Genomic DNA, 20,398 nt, shown 5'->3' with positions numbered 1-20,398 from the left:
ATGATTATCGTCTTTTTTTTATTTAATTTTTTTTCTTTCTTTTTTCATTACTATCACTATCATTATCATCTCTTTTTTTAGTTAAGTACCACACAATTAATTTAATAATTTATTTAGTTGTAAATGACACAATTAAAAAATTTTGACATCAAAATTCAAATTTTTTTTTTATAGTTAAAATTTTTTATGCTAATTTTTTATAAATTATGGACAATTCAAAATTATCATTCTTTTTCTTATCATAGTTCTTGTGTCACCGTTAAAACATTTTAGAATCAAAACTAAAAATTTTTTTTTTGTCGTAATTAAAAAATTTTGGTACTATTTTTTGTTAAATTCTACATAATTTAACCCTTTTTCTTCTGTTTAATATCACACAATTAATTCAATGATAACAAAAACACATTATTTAATTAGAAATGATAGAAGAAATATTTAAAAAATTACAAATAAAAAATTTTAACACATAAAATAATTAAACCTCTTATATATGAATTTAATACTACCCAACTAATTTAATGATAAAAAAAAGTATATCATTTAATTGAAAATGATACATTTAAAAAATTTATATGTCACAATTACGAAATTACAGTGCCAAAATAAAAAAACTTCTTATGTCAATATTATAAATTTTTGATATTATTTTCTAATCAGATAACCCAAAACTCTTTATCTATCTCTTCTTCTTTCATCATCATTATCATCATCATCATTATCATTTTCTTCTTCTTTTTCTTTTTTTTCTTATTTCACATTTTTATAATTTTTATTTCACCATCTAAACAAAAATTTGTGTCACGATTAATAAATTTTAGAGTCAAAACTGAAAATTTTCCTATATCACAATAAAAAATTTTGGTATTATTTTTTAATAAATTTTATATAATTCAAAATTTTTTCTTATTTTTTTTCTTCTTCTTTTGTTTATATTTTTTTTATCGTTTCACTTTTTTATAATTTTTTTATTTTATCTTTATAAGAATAAAAATACATAATTTTATAAAATTATTAGAAAGAGAACGGACAAAAATACAACAACAAAAATATTAATAATAGAATGAAGATAAAAAAAATACGTAATAAAAAAATACAAAAAAATAAAAAATATTTATATTAAAGAATACAAAAATATATATTAGTAAAATTGAAATGTCTCAATATGCTTTGACTAATAAAATTAATTTTTATTGAATTTAAATCAACTTAATTAAATTTAATGATAAAAAAGACTTAATCGGATTGAATTCTTAATATGTGGATTAAGAAAACAGAGTAAATAAATAAATAAATAAATAAATATAGGGCATGCCACGAGAATTGGGAGAAAATGTTTTAAAATCAAAACGATATTGAAGTTTTGAGAATGAAAAATAATATAAAAAAATTAAATTGAGACCATGTCTATAATATATGAATGGATGCATGTGTGATGTGTGTCAAGAATGAACGAAAGATTGTAACACAACCTTCAACTTGTCTCAACATCACATTGCCACCATAACCCGCATGCATGCCACGTGTTCCTCCACACTCTCTTCATAAACCACCACACCCCCTCTGCTGATCTCTTCAATAATCCTCATCACATTTCTCATCATAAACACACATCAAAACATGGGAAGAAACATAGGATCCCTGTTGCTGTTGGCTCTTGTTATTGTTGTTCATCATGGAGTTGTTGTGGCCACACCCAAATCAATGGAGCTCTACAAGGATCAGGATGAAGAATATTGGGATGAGAGAAGACCTTCTTCTTCTTCTTCAGATTCAGGGTTTTTGTTGCAAGATGCAAAGAGTGTGGTGAAGACTGAAGCTGGGGAGATGAGAGTGATGAGAAGCTATGATAGTGGTTTTGGTGGTGGCAGAAGGAGTTTCGAGAGGCTCATGCACATTGCATTCATCACCATGGAACCAAGGTCCTTGTTCATTCCTCAGTACCTTGACTCTAATTTGGTCATCTTCATCCGAAGAGGTATGTATAATAAATAACAGTTAACAATTATTCACTCTTTGTTGTGGCTTCTTCATGATAGTTCAGAATCAATCATACTTAAAAATTGCTTGTTGGTACAACTTCAGTTGAAATTGATAGTTAGATAGCTGAGGTCTGTTAATACTCAATTAACTCAATTTGGTCCTTGAACTTACATGCGAGTCTCAGTTTCAATTGCTTTTATTTAGTCTTCCTGAGATGATTTTTAGTATAAAAACATTAACAAAGCACTGTTATAGACTAGTTAAAACTTGTAAAATAATGCAGTTTTAGTTTTGGCATTTAAATAGCTCAAAAAGGCATCATATTACTTATTTTGTTAGGTAAAATTTTAATAAACACCATTTACGATGTTATTTTTGGATTATTTGAGTATTAAAACTAAAATGACATCATTTTACAAAGTTTAGTATGACATCCGGCTGTTCACAACAGTGTTCCGTTAAGATTGTACTTTAAAAATTATTTCAAGGACTAATATGAGTTATGTTCGCAAAGTTTAAGGACTAAACAAAGGCAATTGAAATTTTAGAGACTAAATTGAAGTTTGCATGCAAGTTCATAGACTAAATTGAGTATTATCTCGGTGTATTATCTCGGTTATAACGGCTGATAGTGGGTAGCTGAGAGTCGTTAAATTATTTAATTTGTCTTCTAACGATTTTTAACTATCAACCTTACTTGCTCCACATGAAAGTAACTCCACTTAAATTTTCACTTTACTTAATATAATGTGCTTCAATTTAGTATATTTGATTAAATTATTTAATATAATATATGTTCATATTTGGTGTTAATTGCAGGGGAAGTAAAATTGGGATACATGAATGGAGATGAACTAGCAGAGAGAAGATTAAAGAGTGGGGATATATATGTAATTCCAGCAGGATCTCCATTCTATTTGCTCAACATTGGGCAAGGTCAGAGACTTCACATGGTTTGCAGTATTACCCCAGTTCAAGGAACACCCATGCCCACCTTCCATGTAAATAATATCATCATTCATAATAACTAATTAATGTCACTGTGATTTGCTTCAATAATTAACAGCATTCTTTAATTTTTGTTCTAGTCCTTCTATATTGGTGGTGGTGCCAATCCAGAGTCTATTCTTTTTGGATTTGACCCTGAGATCCTTCAAACTGCATTCAATGTAAGCTAATATTCTTAATTTTTGCATTCTCGTCCTTCAATTACTGTTATTTATGTATGTATGATTAAATAATAGGCAACAAGGAGGGAACTAGATAGAGTTTTCAGTGCAGAATTAGAAGGACCAATAGTGTTTGTTGGCGATATTCGTGAGCCTAGTTTGTGGACCAAGTTTCTTGAAATGAAGGACCAAGACAAAGCCCAACACTTGAAGAAAATGGTGGTACAAGAACATGATGATCACGATCGTGATCATTATGATGAGAAAGAAGAAGATGAAAGGACAAGTTGGTCATGGAGAAAGCTATTGAACAGGATATTGGGAAATGAGAGCAAGAAGAAAACAGATTACAAGGGCAGCACTGGTGGTTCTCCTGATTCATACAACCTCTATGACAAGAAACCAGATTTCAGAAACAGTTATGGTCATAGCAGTGCTATTGATGGTGACGAATATCATCCACTCCGAGATGTTAACATCGGCGTTTTCCATGTTAATCTCACTGCGGTACGAATCGTTAGATGATATATTAAATTATGATGATTTCCACTTTGTTAATTGCATGCATGATTTTGATGTGTATGGTGGTAGGGATCGATGATGGCTCCTCACGTGAATCCAAGAGCAACAGAATATGGAATCATACTTCGAGGTTCCGGCAGAATCGAAGTGGGTTTTCCAAATGGCACCAATGCGATGAACGCTGAGGTTCGAGTAGGTGACGTGTTCTTTGTCCCTAGATTCTTCCCCTTCTGCCAAATATCTTCAAGGACGGGTCCTTTGGAATTCGTGGGGTTTGCCGATTCTGCCAAAAAGAACTATCCGCAATTTCTGGCAGGATCGGTGTCCCTCGTGAGATCTATGATGGGTCCTGAACTCGCCGCGGCTTTTGGCGTTCAGGAGGACACCATGCACCGTCTCGGCGATGCTCAGCGCGAGGCCATCATATTGCCTTCCACGTGGGTTCCCGCCGGTGGTGACGAGGAGAAAGGCAAAGAGCCACGTGGTGGAGACAGTGAGGAAAGGGAGAGGGAAAAAGAGCCACGTGGTGGAGATCCCGAGGAGAGGGAGAGAGAAGCTGGTGGTGACGAGGAAAAAGGCAAAGAGCCACGTGGCAGAGATCCTGAGGAGAGGGAGAGAGAAAGGAAGCCGCGTGGTGGTGATGCAGAGGAGAGGGAGAGGGTGCCACGTGGCCGAGGAGGTGGTGATGCGGAAGAGAGGGAGAGGGAGAGTGTGCCACGTGGCAGGGATGTGAAGGGGGAGCCAATGCCAAAGGCGGAGGAAAGAGGTCCTACTGGGAAGGATTTGGCTAAGAATTTAGTTATGGGTATCATTGATGTTTGAGGTCTTTGCTTTTTGGACTTTATGTTTTAATATTTTTATGTTTCAATATTCTTAGGACGTGGTTATTATTATATAGAAATGGAAATGAGTAAGCAGTGAAATTTTGTATTGTCGTTCATGTTGTGCTGTGGACTTGTTTATGTAGTGAGACCTGTGTTTGGTTGTGATTTGTGAATAAAGTTTACTTTCTTTCTTCCATTTTGCTATGAATTGAATATTGTTGCTGGAGAAATGTATAATGTGCATAAAAAGTTCTGATTTATATAACTTTAATTTGAACAATTTGTACTTTCAAGAGAGGATTTCTAACTAATTTATCTGATAGGATTCTTAGTATGTTGATATTTCCTTTTGAGTGAGCATTGGTCGTTTCTTATTAGCTTCGAAGGAACTAGTTGTGCAAGTTATGGAACAAATCAATTAAAAATTTTGTATTTATACTTCTTAGTCTATGAGAAATAGAGTAGTAGTTATGTTAGTTAGAAAGTAGTTACTTTCTGTTATTATAGTAGGTCTTTGGATTGTAATATTGTCGGTCTATACAATGTGCAGTGACTAGTATAATGAATTCAACAACATATTCGTTTTTTTCACTCACAAGCTATCTCTTAATGATTCTTTTGCCAAGAAATCAATTTCTCCTCTCCACTCTATACTCTAGAAACAATAAGGCCATGTTTGGTTCACTGTGTGTGTTTGTTTGAGGTGAAAATGGAAATTTTGAGGTGAAAATGGAAAGAAATTTGTGTTTGTTTGAGGTGAAGATGGAAAGAAAGAAAAGAGAGGGAAATAAATTGAAAAGAAATAGTTATTTTTTTTTTGTTTGGTTGAGGAGAGAAATAGGAGAGAAAGAAAAATAGGTGGAAAAATATTGGTGGGATCTACTAAATTTTTTTTCCTCTAACAATGGAGAGAAAATAGAAAGAAAACTAAATCTTTCTTTCTATTTCTAATATTACCCTTTTACTTTTTTTAATATATTTTATAATATAAAGATAAAATTGTCCTTTTATAACATTTTTTTCTTATTTTTCTTTCATCCAAACACATTTAAATAAAATAAAAATCTACTCAATTTCTTTTCTTTCCTTTCTTTCCTTTCTATTTATTTTTTCTATATTTTTTTTCTTCCAACCAAATATAAAGAAAAAGAAATGAAAAAGAAATGAATTATATTACGTATATACTAAAATTAGTGTCAATATAAAATAGTTATTAAAATTAGTATCAATATGAAATATATGTTAGAATATAAATATATATTAAAAATAAATTAAATTATATATATATATTTATATATAAATATATTAATGATCGATTTTAATGATTAATTTTAATTATAAATAGCATTTTTAAAAAATAATTTAGTGTCTGAATAATAATACTAAATAGAACCTTTTGGCAAAGACACCTTGCCGTATTGCCTTTCAACTATTTTGTGAAATAATATACAAGTTATAGAAGTTAGTAAGGTGTTTGCTATGGTACGATGATAAATTCATATGTATTGATACGTTTAAAATATGGACAAATAATAACAAGTCACATAGAATTTATTTTCCACATCAACATTTAATTTTTTTTTAAATATATATTATATCACCATTTTTACTAATACACCCATTTAATTAAATAAAAATAAAAAAATATTTTTTATTTAATTTTATAAAAAATCTTAAACATCCTTCTTTTATTTGATTAGACAAAAATATCCTTTTTAAATTAAGGAAATTTTAGAATTCAATTAATCCTAATTTTATAGTTTCAAATAATTTAAATAACAAAACAAAAACATATTAAAAAAACAAAAAATCAAAATTTCATCTTTTCCAATTTCTCTAATTATTCATGTCCCCTCTAAACAAAACATATGAAAGAAACAAAAAATTGATCGTTTTTCATCTTCTCCAATTACCCCTCCAAAGTAAAGCAGTGAAAATCACAAACCAAAACCCTAAGTTCTTTGTCGCCGCCGTCCCAAATCAAGTGGAGGGTTGGGTTCCTCCGGAGGCACGCTAACGCTTGTTTCTTCCTTCTGGGTTGATGTAAGATTCAATATACCATCTTTGGTGAGAAACAAATTAGAACTACAATCATCAACGGAACATGGTTACATGACAAAAATAAAAGAACTCAAAATTCTTATAATAATGATTCTGTAGTTTATCCACCTCATTATTGATTAATGGATGGATGGATTCAAACATGTGAAAGCCAGAAAAGCAAAATAAAATTGGAACTCAAAACCAAACAAATGAAACGAACTCAATGGCACAGGTAGCAAGCAAATTAAAAGAAATTTCATATACAAAACAACCAAATTAAAGCATTCGTAGCTTAATATATATGATCTTACACCTATCTACAGCCAGATAGGGAGCCAAATCTTTCCTTGGATTTTGAGCGTTTGATTCTGACAGAAGATGAGTGTAGAAGTTGTGGAACTGGAACATTAAACTCATTGTGCATGTCTATGAAGAACTTATCAACAATGTCCAAATAAACAGAACTTATCAACAATCTCAACAATGATTGTAAGCGGACAAAAGCTTAGACCAATTATTTTCTCCAACTTCAGCGACGGCACTTCCATCAACCCCAGAAGGAAGAAACGAAGCGTTAGCGTGCCTCCGGAGGAACCCAACCCTCCACTTGATTTGGGACGGCAGCGGCGAAGAACCTACGGTTTTGGTTTGGGATTTTCACTGCTTTGTTTTAAAGGGGTAATTGGAGAAGACGAACAAATATTAATTTTTTATTTCTTTGATATGTTTTGCTTAGAGGAAAGCACCAATGATTAGAGAAATTGGAGAAGATGAAGAAATTTTGATTTTTTGTTTTTTTAATATGTTTTTGTTTTGTTGTTTAAATTATTTGAAACTATAAAATTAGGATTAATTGAATTTTAACATTTCGTTAATTTAAAAGGATATTTTTGTCTAATCAAATAAAAGAAAAATGTTTAAAACTTTTTATAAAATTAAATAAAAAATATTTTTTATTTTTATTTAATTAAAAGGGTGTATTAGTAAAAGTGGTGATATAATATATATTTAAAAAAAATAAAAATTAAATGTTGATGTGAAAAATAAATTCTACGTAGATTATTATTATTTATTCATATTTTAAATGTATCGGTACGTATAAATTTATTATCGTACCGTAACAAACACCGGTTAGTAAAACGAAAAAGTAAGAATCTAATTATTTTTAAATTAAAAATTTAAAATAATAAAAATTATATTTGATTTGTTAAAGGATATATAAGTCACGTGCAAAGCACGTGTATAAGAAGATCTCGCAAGTTATCTGGAGACGAAGAAGCGAGCAGAGCAGCGTAGATCGAAGAACGCAGCCATGAGAAATGGAATCCACCTCTTTCTCTTCGTTCTTCTCACTTTCCCTCTCTTCTCCCATTCCGAAGTTATAACCCTAACTTCCGACACTTTCTCTGACAAGGTACCTTCTTTAAACCCTCGTTTTTTTCCCCAATTCTAAAACCCTCTATTCTTATTATTTCAATTTCTTCTTTCTTTTCCCCCTTCATAGATCAAGGAGAAGGACACTGCGTGGTTTGTCAAGTTCTGCGTTCCCTGGTGCAAGCATTGGTAATTGATTCATTCATTCTCTTAACTGCTTTTATATGATGTTGCAATTTTCCAGAAATGATTTTATTGAACTGTTAGAGTGATTTCTAAGCTGTAAATGATGATGATGATGATGATGATTACAGTAAGAACTTGGGGACGTTGTGGGATGATTTGGGAAAAGCAATTGAAGGAACTGATGAAATAGAGATTGGGGAAGTGGATTGTGGCACTGACAAACCAGTTTGTAGCAAAGCTGATATTCATTCATATCCCACCTTTAAGCTCTTCTATGATGGTGAAGAAGTTGCTAGATACCGAGGTGATTTCACTTTTTTTTCTTTTCTTTTCGCTTTTGGTGCTTCATGTCAAATTAAGCTTCGTCAATGCAAAACAGATAGAGTTCTTTTTTATTTCTTATCATTTGTGATTTGGAAAACCAAACAAGGGATTACCTCAGTCACCATGATGTGGAAATACATGAAACCAAGTTATTAATGCTGTAATGCCTAAATGTGGAGATGCAAGATATTTCTCTTTAAACCTGAGAGGTTGCGGTGATCATCGAAGGAGCTTTGTGGCATATGCTTATAATGTAGTGTCGCATGTTTCTTAAAATCTCATGCTATGTTTGAGTCTACTCTGCACTCTGCTTCTACATTTATGAGTTCAATGATTGATATATTTTGTTCTTGTAAAATTCTGAATTGCATTTGACAGTTAATTGAGTATCAACACTGTCAAGACACAAGTGCGTGAATGGAGGAAAATATTTTTGAACTTCCTTATAGTCTTGGTCTTGGATTATTGGATATAATTTATGTGTGATTCTTTACTGCTTTATCTAATTATCTAAGCAGCCATGAATGAAGAAATGTATTCTTTAACTCGATGAAAAAAATCATGGCCTTTTTTCACCATCAATTATTAACTGATTTATCCACTTAATTATTTATTTGTTTTACTTGCTGGATGCCTGTATTATCTATTCCCCATTGCACTCTCACCCCATGTGTTAACCAATGTTTGAGGGAGCATTAATAGATCGAATTTTATGTTTACATGTTTTTTGAATTGCCAGGTTCAAGGGATGTTGATTCATTGAAGAACTTTGTTTTGGAAGAAGCTGATAAGGCAGCAACAAATGCACAAGCACAACAACTAGATAGTGATAGAGAACTATAACTACTTTTTGAGGTATATCTTTTGCTTCAGCTTTATTTTTATATTCTCTGTCTGGACCCTCCAGTGTTATCTCTCACCTCTTAAGCTGAAGAAATGATCATGCTAAGATGCACTAATCAGAGAAAAAAATAATGGTTAATCAATCAATAGTTACCAACTTCTTTAGTTTGTTTACCAGCCTTCTGATTGAAATCACATCTATCACAGATGTTAAATCAATTCATCCTTTGATTACTCATCTGACAAAGTAATAATTCTTGTTAATTTGCATGGTGTACAGCCATTTCCTGGACCAAAACCTGTTCTATGAGATACGCAGTGCACAAATTTAGCGATTTTCTTTTGGGATTCAAACTGAGATTAGCAAAGATACATTCTATTCTGCTCCGACCGGCATTTGTTTGTTCGACCCTGCAGTTGTATGAGTTTAGAACTAATCTTTGTATACTACCACATTTTGTATTGTCTTTTCCATACTTTTACAAAACCGATAGCATGTTGTTTATGAAAAGGGTTCAATTGAATATGGACGAAGATGGATTGACTCCATTTAGTTTAATTTGCCGATTTCCTTGCATACTTTTGTCACATCAAGGTAGAAGCATGTGATCTATCATTAATCATTGATTTGATAAATATATGATTGCTCAACAAATTTATCAAACCAAGCCTGAAATGGCAACCTGATTTTTCATTTTCTTATCATATATCACACATTTTAGTTTCGTTTTGTTCACATTTGGAACCTATTTTGCAAATTTTGGTTTGAATGTGAACCATATGAACTAGAGTTCCTACTGATTTTAACATATATAGTGAAAATAGTTACTCCAACGATAATACCTTCACATAAAGATGATATTGTGAATCATTAAATAGTTGAGTCAAACATTTTGAACCATTAAACCACGATATTATCTTCATATGAAGATCTCATCATTGAAGTAGTGACTATAGTGAAATAAATGTGTTAAACTTTAACATGATTTTTACCTTGAATCCATCACTTGATGGGGAAAACAAGAAGGAAAGAACAAAGCGAGTAGTAATCAAATGAATGGAGAAGAAAAAACAGGTAGAAAATTCAAGTAATGCAGCTTCAGCTCAAGCCTTGTAGGGGCCTAGTATAGTTACACTTACATTCATGCTCACCCTCCATTTGGAAGCACATATATGTTGCTATGCAAGAAAAGGGACTACTGAAGATGAAATTTAGTGCACGTGCCTTTTTTTTTTCTTCATTTTCTGTCTCTATCACGCTAACTTTTAAGAAGTGATGCCTATAATGTGCATTTAAGATTTTATGTGATTTCTCAAAAAACAATAGTATGAATATGTTATTTCATTACTAGAGATAACCAACCAAATGACATGCCTAAGATTCTGATGGACAGACAAAAATGTTCCCAAAAACTATATTAAAGTTCTTAATTTAAAGTTCCCAAAAACTACAAAACGGAATGCAAATAATTTAAAGTTCTTAATTTGTTTATAATATGTTTATTAAAAAAAATATTATAGAAAATCTTAACAAAATGTTTCTAGCAACACGGAAAAAAAATATAGGGAGACAATTAGAATATTAAACAATGTAAACAATTATGTTCAATTAAATAGGTATGCAGATGATTATGTTGATTCTTAGTTAGATGGTGGTTATTTTTTTTATTCCTTTTACTCATACACAATTAATAATGACTGAATATTCAATTTACTAAATGTGCAAATAATTATTTTAATGTTAAGATTTAAAAAATAATTTTAAAATAGAATATTTTTTATTTTATTAAATTAATTTTAAAACCTCTTATTTACATTATTTATAAAAATTATTGTCTACCTACCAAAACCTTCCAAAAAAAAAAGCTCTTCTCAAGAACAATGAGATAATAATATCTCACACAATCAAACAAAAGCTCAGAGGTAAAAGCAAACGCTAAAGAATCTTGCATGGATGCAAATTTGCCACGATGACAACGAGAATTCCACTTGGCCTCAATAAGGAATGCAAAAGGTGGCAGAAGAAAAACTATTTTAAAACTAGTATTTATTTTAATAATCATCTCACATTTTTCTAATTAAAAATAATTAAATATACAATCAATTATTTAAGAAGTATTTTTATGTGTTAGTATTATTGAAAATTAAAATAACTTTATATATATTTGCTCTATGATTTTTAATTTTGATATAACCTTTATTCTAATAATTAAATTCTTTTTCATCCTTAAAAATTTTGATGAGTGTCGTAAATTTTTTTTATTTCCCTATTAAATCAGTGTTTCAAAGCAGACAAGAACCAGTTTGCATGTCATATTAGAAACCTCTAAAAGTGTAGCAGTTGACAAATTTCCTAACCTTTGCGGATCTGCCTTCTTGGACTACAAAGGTAAAAATGTTATATCTATTCAGCATGGGGAAATTTACAATATTTATAAAAATGTAATTTACAATATTTATAAATACATCAGCCAAACAAAGTAACACCAATTCTTCTAGTTCTAGTAAGTAGTTACATAACATTTTCTCTTAAATTTGTTACGTGGATGGATGCTTAAACCAACCTATGCATTAAATACAGTCACACTTTATACAACAATTGAAGATAAAAAAAGTAAAAGAAAAGCAACAAGAGCATCAATGAATTATCAATTATTACGAATTATGATTCCTACCTGTGCCCCAAATACATAGAAATTACAGCTCTTTTTGTAGTATCGTACTGTATTATCATCTTTTGTCATAAATGCTTGGTGGATAGGACGAAAGTGACATCACATAAATGCTCATAAAATTACACTATAGGAAAATAATATTAATATTAATACCCTCTTTTTTTCTCTTATCATATTATTCTTCCATTGCTCCAAACAAAAAGAAAAAAAATGCAGTCAATGTTGAACCTGCGTGCTATTCATGGTGTTCCTCTATGCCTTTCGGGGATCACAAACCCTCTTTCCCTTTCCAGAGAGTATATAGAACTATTACACCCCTTTATCTTTTATTTTCTTTTTCTTTTATCATTCAAGCAGAATTAATTTGTTGATTTTTTTTAGGATGGCAGATCATGAACGGAGAAGGAAGGCCATGAAGAAGCAAAGATCATCATCATCAATGGTCAGAGAAAGTATTGTTGTGCATGCAAATCAAGAACAAATGGTGGGTATTCTTTGGAATTTTGAGAGGGATTCTTCTTCTTCTTCATCAATCAAAGGTGAGGGTGATAATCATAAGAACAATAATAGAGATCTGGATGATGACGTCATGCATGATCATGATGATGATGATGATCTTTCACATAATACTAGCTTTTGTTGCTACCTTGGTTCAACAGCAAAAGCTGCATAGCCTTAATTCATTTCTTAATTAGCTTAATTTACACCAGCTAGAATCTCTTCTATTTAGTTGTTTTTTCTCACTCTCTTTCTCTATTATATTATTGTTTTTTTTTTAATTTGTCATTTGTTTTTAATTATGTGGAATTGGAAGTTGTGGATCGCTTCTTAGTTTATTTCTGCTCATTTGAAGAATTTATTTTAAGTGTTATAGTAAGTAATTTAGTGAATTAATGTGAAGCACTTCAATTGTTATCTTTACATGAACACATCTTTATCATTTTAGCAGTCACTATATATATTTGAAATAAAAGATCTCAATAATTTAATTATTTATTTCATGAAGTCAACTAATCTCTTAGCTTGTAAGTTTTTGGTATCACATATTTTTTTAGATTGATTCTAAAGTTTATTGTATGAGAATGATTATACTTATTTATTGAAGATTTATTGAAGTAGAAAGTTAAATTAAGAGGATTGATTCTCCCCTTGTATTATTATTCTATTTTATTTAGTTAGGCCTAAAAAGAGAAAGAAGTAATAATTTTCATTTTTTTTTAGATTTTTTGAATGGTATTTTTATTTTTTAACGAGAGATCTTGAATTTAAACTCTACAAATAAAAGAATTTGTGAGTACACTTATGCTCTTTTAATAAGATTTTAATCAGGTTATTGAGTCGTATTAAAAAAAATAATATTAGTATACGGTGAAAGATTACAATTTGATAATATAAGTAAAAAAGAAAAATCAAGAGGATGCATTCTCTTAAAGAAATTTCTTCAAATAAAATGAAATTTGCTTCAGGATTTGATCAACAGAGATTGAGTACTTTGGTGTTGTTGCATCCACCTGCACAAGACATTAACCAAGGATACTCTGTACTTATATTTTGATCCTCCTATCTGATGTTTGAATAATGAAACTAAGTGGTATTTGATGATTAATAATTATAATACAATACAATACATGTTATTAATCCCACTCATCTTAACAAAGTGTACCAATATTTTAAACAAACTTTATGCAGAACCAAAATATAATTGTCAATTTTTTTTAATCTAAGAACCTCTTAACTTAAATTTGGAAGGCCAATCAATACCTTGTAGCAAAAGATCATTTGATTCACATCAAGGAAGAGTTATCATTGCAAGACTCCACAAGACGTGAAAACTGATCAAGAGAAATGTGAACATTTGTAAATAGGTGATCAAATAATATTAGATTGGATAGACACTAATATCATATTAAAATTAAATTGAATAGGTCTAACTCAATTTAAAAATTAGTTCATAAAATAAAAAATTATCTCATATTTATAAATTATATCGATAACTTTTACTAAGTAATTATATAAAAATTTTATTTATGAGAAATGTAGGGCAATTTACCAATTTAAAACAATTGGGTGAATCCTTTACCAGATTACAACAATTGGAAATTGCATACCTTTTTGTCTTGTTTCATTTTATATAGAAACCGTGGGAGGCAACCGTGGCTGGTAGCCATGTTTTATGAGGAAAGGATTTTGAGTGTAAACCGTGGTAGGCAGCCACGGTTTACGTGAGAAAAGAGATATACATAAACTGTGGTAGGCAGCCACGGTTTATGAAGGAAAGGATTCGTACATAAAACCCTAGAGGCAGCCACGGTTTATGAGTGTGTATAATAAATAGGAAAGCCGTGGCTGGTGAGGGCGGATCATTTGTGAGCTTTCAAAATTAGGAGAAGGTTGGTGGGTGAGAGAGAAAAAAAGTTTTTTGGTTTAGTAGTTTGTTTGAGATTTTGAACCGGCTAAGTGGCGAACCAATGGAAGAATAAGCTCGGATGTACCGGTTAAATGGCGTTGCGCATGTGGCTGGATTTATCGACCAAGAGGTTGGTTAAACCGCCTTTTTATTATTATTTTTTGTTTAATGTTGCTATTATTAATGGTAAATGTTATATTAATATTTTAACAGTTATAATAGAATTTTTCGCTGTTATCATCAATGTGAGTTTTTTATATTTATTAAATTTCTAATTTTTTTATTGTTAGAATTAATTTTTTAGTTTTAGGTGTTAGTAATATTGTTAGTGTTATTTTTGCTGTTCTTGTTATGGTTAGGGTTTTTTATTGATATTACTGTAAGTTGTTACTATTGTTGTCTGTTGAGAGTTCGCTATCCATCTTTTTGCAGCCTATTAGGTTTATTAGCGGTGTGAGAAGACAACAGAATATGCCTTTACACGAGCGTATCATACCGTATTTAGAGACCGCGGGCTTATATCACTTGGCTAGGCTGAACAGTCAGTGGTTCTGGGTTGATGAGCCTCTACTTAGCGCATTCATTGAGAGGTGGCGTCCTGAGATCCACACCTTTCACATGCCCTTTGGGGAGTGTACGGTCACCTTGGAGGACGTGGCCTATCAGCTGGGTTTACCGATTGATGGTGAGCCTGTGAGTGGGTGCCTTAGTGAGTTTGAGAATTTCATGGAAAACGGAAGACCGGCATGGGTGTGGTTCCGCGACTTGTTTGGGGAGTTACCTCCGCAGAATAAAGTGAAGCAGATGACAGTGTGCTACACATGGTTCCATGAGCGGTTTCGGGTTTTGCCAGCAGATGCTACTGACGACATCGTGCGTATATACGCGAGAGCCTATATTATGATGCTGTTGTCATCTCAGCTGTTTGCGGACAAGAACGCCAACTGTGTCCACCTTCGCTGGTTGCCTTATGTGGCATCGTGGAGGACTTGGGTAGATATAGCTGGGGCTCGGCCGCGCTGGCGTGGTTGTACAGATGTCTTTGTCGTGGAACAAACAGAAACGTTATCAACTTGGCTGGGCCACTACAGCTTCTACAGTCTTGGATCTTTTGGAGATTTCCTTGTTTGAGGCCTAGTGGTTTCAACATATTCGGGTTTCCACTTGCATCCAGGTAAGGAAATATGATTTTAGAGTTAGAAATTGTTCATTTACATCTCCCATTACATGTTATGAGATTCTTTAAATTGAACTTGTAGGTGGGCTGAGTATCTACCGAGGAACGATGCAGTAGATCAAAGAGTGGTGGCTGCAACTGTCTTCTGTTTTGCTTTCCAAACCTTCTGGTAACTGGGCTTGAAGCCGTAATCAGCTTCAATTGCTTGTTGCAACACCTTAATCGGTACTGCAGCATCCGCACTAACCAATGGAAAAATCCTCGCACAGATAACGTGGTAATTAAGATGACGGTGATCACTGGAAATAGATGTAGCTAAGAAAGTGTGGGGACCGTTGTACCTCCTAACCTCCCAAATGCCCTTTCGTGCACGGAGCGAAATCCGAATCAGCCAACTACAACTTTTGCCGAAATCCTTGCACTTTCCATGATACTTCAGATGGTCCGATTCCAACACTCGGTACTCAACACCTCGACGGATGCTATAGTCCTTCACACTAAGAACAGCTTCATCTTTACTCTGGAAGGATTGCCCAATCTGAAATTCTGTTGACGAACCACCAACTGCAACAACTCCCGCTGGGTGTTCACCCAAAGCCTCCAAGTTTAGCGTCGAGAAGTGTGGAGGGTAATGCTGTGTGCCAGAACTTGAAGGACCTTGTTGTGCATGTGGATTAGCACCGGTGTCATCATCGCTGTCCCCAAAGATATTTACAGGCTCCTGGTCAGAGTCATCGTCCCGCATTGCATTCTCTACTCGATCAGGTTTCCCAAATCCTTAAAGTTCATCATCTGTGGCACGACCTGATTCCCCCTGAAATGCCTGCTGCAGGACCCCTTGATTAGGGGAAGGTACAGTGCGAACTGCCTCCGTTTGTACCAGATCAACCGCAAAGGAAGGTGAGGCAACCTGCGGAACAGATGGCCGGATCGCTGGCGCCGAGCAAGACGCACCGCCTGCGGCAGTCGAGCTATGAACAGGAGCCGATGCCCCAGAACTATCCAGAGTTACCTCCAACTTCGCAAACAGCTCGTGTATTCTGACCTCAGGAAAACTCCTTACGCAATGAAACATAATCCTAATATCTTTGTCAGCCGCTAACACGAACGTATCATACATGACACCGCTGGAGACTACAGCGATGGAAATCTTGTAGAAGATCTTCTTCACAAACTTGCTCTCAAAAACCCCAAACTTCTGCAAGATGCTACTCTTCAAATCTGACAAACTGTTTGATGAACTAACAAATACACTCAACGGTTCTCTGTCAGTGAACTTCACACTATATTTTTTGCTTTTTTTATTTTTCCAGAGCAATGCACTAACACAAGAACACACTCTTCCTCACTTGACATTGTGATATTGATTTCCTCACCAGCTTGAATCTCACTCAACTATATATAGATTTTCATTCTACATAAACCATTCTAGGTTACAGGGTTTTATGCCAATTGGACGTCCTTCATAAACCGTAGTTGGCAGCCACGTTTCATGCCTTTCTTTCTTCATAAACCGTGGTTACTTCCAGCAGTTTCTAACTTTCATCTATAAAGAGTAAACCGTGGCTGCCTACCACGGTTTATGTTGTGCATTTCTTTCATGTAAAACCTCCCTGCCAACCACGGTTTATGTGTACCTAGAAACCGTGATTGGCTCTCACAGTTTACATAGATAACGAATCAAGACATTCAGGTATCAATATCTCCATTGTTGTAATCTGGTAAACCTTTCTCTTGTTTATTTTAATTTGGTCATTTGCCCAGAAATGTAAGAATTATAATAGACTAATCATAACTATGTTAAACCTTCTCTCAACCCATGCTACACCAAAAATAGTACTAAAGAATCCGAAATTCTTTTATGCACATCTATCTAAAAGTTTAATTTTATTTAGAATGATAATTTGTTGATACAATAAAATTGGGACTCACATGGCCAAAAATTTTAAGATAAAAAGTATAAAACTAATAAAGAAACAAAGCGATTTAGATCAAATAATTTAGTCAAATATATTAAATTATTTAAATTTTTTTTACTATATCACCTCTTATTTATAGTTACACCATAATTACTTTTTCGGTGATATTCTATTTGTATTATTGGTAACTAATGGCACTGTTAGAAAATTATTTTAATTTTTTAATTTGTTTGTGGGCAATACATACATTAATTATAATCATAAATTATGCTATTTTAAATTAAATGACTTATATAATGGTGATCTTATTTATTGTTATAAATACTAAATTGAATAAGTCATAGTTACTTTTGATTTGAAATTAAATGAGAATAAAACCAAATATTATCTTTTATTCTTTAGATAATTATCTTTTAGATTTTAGATATATTATCTTTTCGACTTTAGATACTATTTTAGTTGGGTTTTAGGGTTTAATGATGCCATACTCAAATATAAATAAGCCTAAAACCGCCTTTGTTACTCTTTCCCTATCAAAAGAGTTACAATTCTGCCGCATAGCGATACAGAAGGCTTTGATCGAGGAAAATGGAAAAAACAACAAGAACCATAAAAACCAAACTCTTTCAATCATAATTTATGTTTATGAATTTAGATACGCTTTTGCATCTAATATTTTCTTTCTTAATGATTTAACATGTTGTACTAAGAAATTCTAAAAAAATTCCAACAAATAGTATCAAAGTCGTTTATAACTAAATCATTAAGTAATAGTTAATTTCACTGTTATTTGTTGTTACTTAATATTGGCATATCACATCAATTTTTTTTAATTTGAATCCATTGATATGCGTCTTATTCAATGTATGTTGTGTGTTGGTTTTATGTTATGCGCCACTTACGGTGTTACTCCAATTTTAATTATGTGAATGCATGCATTATATTATTGACGTTGTAGTCTTCTATATATATATATATTGCCTTCTTAATCTATTGCGAAATATTGGTAATTTCTTTATGTATTATTATTATTATTATTATTATTATTATTATTATTATTATTATTATTGGTTAAAATCACTTATGCGCTATATATTGTGATTTTAAAATAAATAATAATAATATCAGGGTCTAAATTAATATGTCTCTCAATCCCAAATATTAAAGTAATAATAATATTAATTCATAAAAAAATTAATTAATTTTTTATCATGAATACTGTACATCCATAAATTTAACATATTTACTGTGTAATTTTTTTTGTATGCATTGTAGTTTAATTTTTAAATATGAATTTAAAATTTTTGGCACATAAATGGTTGCATAATTATAATCATATTTTTTTGTAAAAGTCTGAAAAGAACTATCCTCAATTTTTGGCAGGATCAGTGTCCCTCGTGAGATCTATGATGGGTCCTCCGCGGCATTTGGTGTCCAAGAGGACACCATGCACCGTCTCGGCGATGCTCAGCGCGAGGCTATCATATTGCCTTCCACGTGGGTTTCCGCTGGGTGACAAGGAGAAAGGCAAAGAGCTGCAAAAAGCCACGTGGTGGAGACAGGGAGGGAAGTGAGCCACGTGGCAGAGACAGGGAGGAGAGTGAGAGAAAAAAGAGCCACAGAGATTCCAAGGGTAGGAGAGAGAAGGATTTGGCTAAGAATTTAGTTATGGGTATCATTGATGTTTGAGGTCTTTGCTTTTTGGACTTTATGTTTCAATATTCTTCCATTGCTCCAAACAAAAAAGAAAAAAAGAGAAAAAAATGCAGTCAATGCTGAACCTGCATGCTATTCATGGTGTTCCTCTATGTCTTTCTGGGATCACAAACCCTCTTTTCCTCTCCAAAGAGTACATAGAACTATTACACCCTTTTATCTTTTATTTTCTTTTTTTTTATTATTCAAGCAGAATTAATTTGTTGATTTTTTGTAATTGATATAAATAATTTTGTAGGATGGCAGATCATGAACGGAGAAGGAAGGCCATGAAGAAGCAAAGATCATCATCATCAATGGCCAGAGAAAGTGTTGTTGTGCATGCAAATCAAGAACAAATGGTGGGTACCCTTTGGAATTTTGAGACGGATTCTTCTTCTTCATCATGCATAATCATGATGACGATGATAATCTTTCGCATAGTACTTGTTGTTGTTACCTTGGTTCAACAGCAAAAGCTGCATAGCCTTAATTAGCTTAATTCACACCAACTAGAATCTCTTTCATTTAGTTGTTTTTCTCGTTCGCTTCGCTCCTTTGAAGAATTTATTTTTAGTGTTATGGTGAGTAATTTAGTGAATTCCAACTGGTATTTTTACATGAATACATCTTGATCGTTTTAGCAGTCACTATATATATTTGAGATAAAAGATCTCAATAATTTAATTATTTATTTCATGAAGTCAAGTAATCTCTTAGCTTGTAAGTTTTTGGCATCACATATTTTCCTAGATTGATTCTAAAGTTTATTGTATGAGAATGATTATACTTATTTATTGAAGTAGAAAGTTAAATTAAGAGGATTGATTCTCTCCTTGCATTATATTCTATTGTTTGGTTAGGCCTAAAAAGAGAAAGAAGTAATAATCTTCAATTTTTTTTAGATTTTTTGAAAGGTATTTTGGTTTTTTAACGAAAGATCTTGAATTTGAACTCTACAAATAAAAGAATTTGTGAGTACACTTATGCTCCTTTAATAAGATTTCAATCAGATTATTGAATCGTATTAAAGAGTAATATTTTGTATTGTAAAAGATTACAATTGACAGCATAAGTAGTAAAAAAGAAAAATCAAGAGAATGCATTCTCTTAAATTTCTTCAAATAATATGAAGCTTCCTTCAGGATTTGATCACCAGAGATTGAGTACTTTGGTGTTGTTGCATCCATTTGCACAAGATATTAACCAAAGATACTCTACTTACATTTTGATCTTCCTATCTGATGTTTGAATAATGAA

At 32.2% G+C, this 20,398-nt stretch overlaps 2 protein-coding genes and 2 long non-coding RNA genes across 4 annotated transcripts; all 4 read left to right on the top strand.

Moving 5' to 3' along the window:
- The first annotated feature begins 1,566 nt into the window (after positions 1-1,566).
- On the top strand, positions 1,567-4,691 carry LOC112786461 (vicilin-like seed storage protein At2g28490). The gene is made up of 5 exons (XM_025829837.2): positions 1,567-1,975; positions 2,800-2,981; positions 3,069-3,149; positions 3,225-3,656; positions 3,741-4,691. The coding sequence occupies exons 1-5, from the start codon at positions 1,618-1,620 to the stop codon at positions 4,491-4,493; spliced, it is 1,806 nt and encodes a 601-aa protein (XP_025685622.1). The 5' UTR covers positions 1,567-1,617; the 3' UTR covers positions 4,494-4,691.
- A 3,097-nt stretch (positions 4,692-7,788) lies between these two features.
- Positions 7,789-9,824, top strand: LOC112786473 (protein disulfide isomerase-like 5-1). Its single transcript, XM_025829848.3, has 5 exons — positions 7,789-7,952; positions 8,043-8,101; positions 8,227-8,402; positions 9,162-9,277; positions 9,546-9,824. Exons 1-4 carry the CDS (start codon positions 7,851-7,853, stop codon positions 9,263-9,265), a joined length of 441 nt encoding a protein of 146 aa, XP_025685633.1. The 5' UTR covers positions 7,789-7,850; the 3' UTR covers positions 9,266-9,277; positions 9,546-9,824.
- A 2,214-nt stretch (positions 9,825-12,038) lies between these two features.
- Positions 12,039-12,936, top strand: LOC112786482 (uncharacterized). The gene is made up of 2 exons (XR_011879449.1): positions 12,039-12,236; positions 12,322-12,936. It is a non-coding gene; the product is annotated as an uncharacterized lncRNA (long non-coding RNA).
- A 6,209-nt stretch (positions 12,937-19,145) lies between these two features.
- Positions 19,146-19,846, top strand: LOC140183681 (uncharacterized). The gene is made up of 2 exons (XR_011879448.1): positions 19,146-19,292; positions 19,398-19,846. It is a non-coding gene; the product is annotated as an uncharacterized lncRNA (long non-coding RNA).
- The last annotated feature ends 552 nt before the right edge of the window (positions 19,847-20,398 follow it).

This window comes from Arachis hypogaea, chromosome 3 (assembly GCF_003086295.3).
Source record: "Arachis hypogaea cultivar Tifrunner chromosome 3, arahy.Tifrunner.gnm2.J5K5, whole genome shotgun sequence".
Classification (NCBI taxonomy): Eukaryota; Viridiplantae; Streptophyta; class Magnoliopsida; order Fabales; family Fabaceae; genus Arachis; species Arachis hypogaea.
Note: the sequence above shows the minus strand (reverse complement) of the source record. Positions and strands in the feature narration are given on the sequence as shown.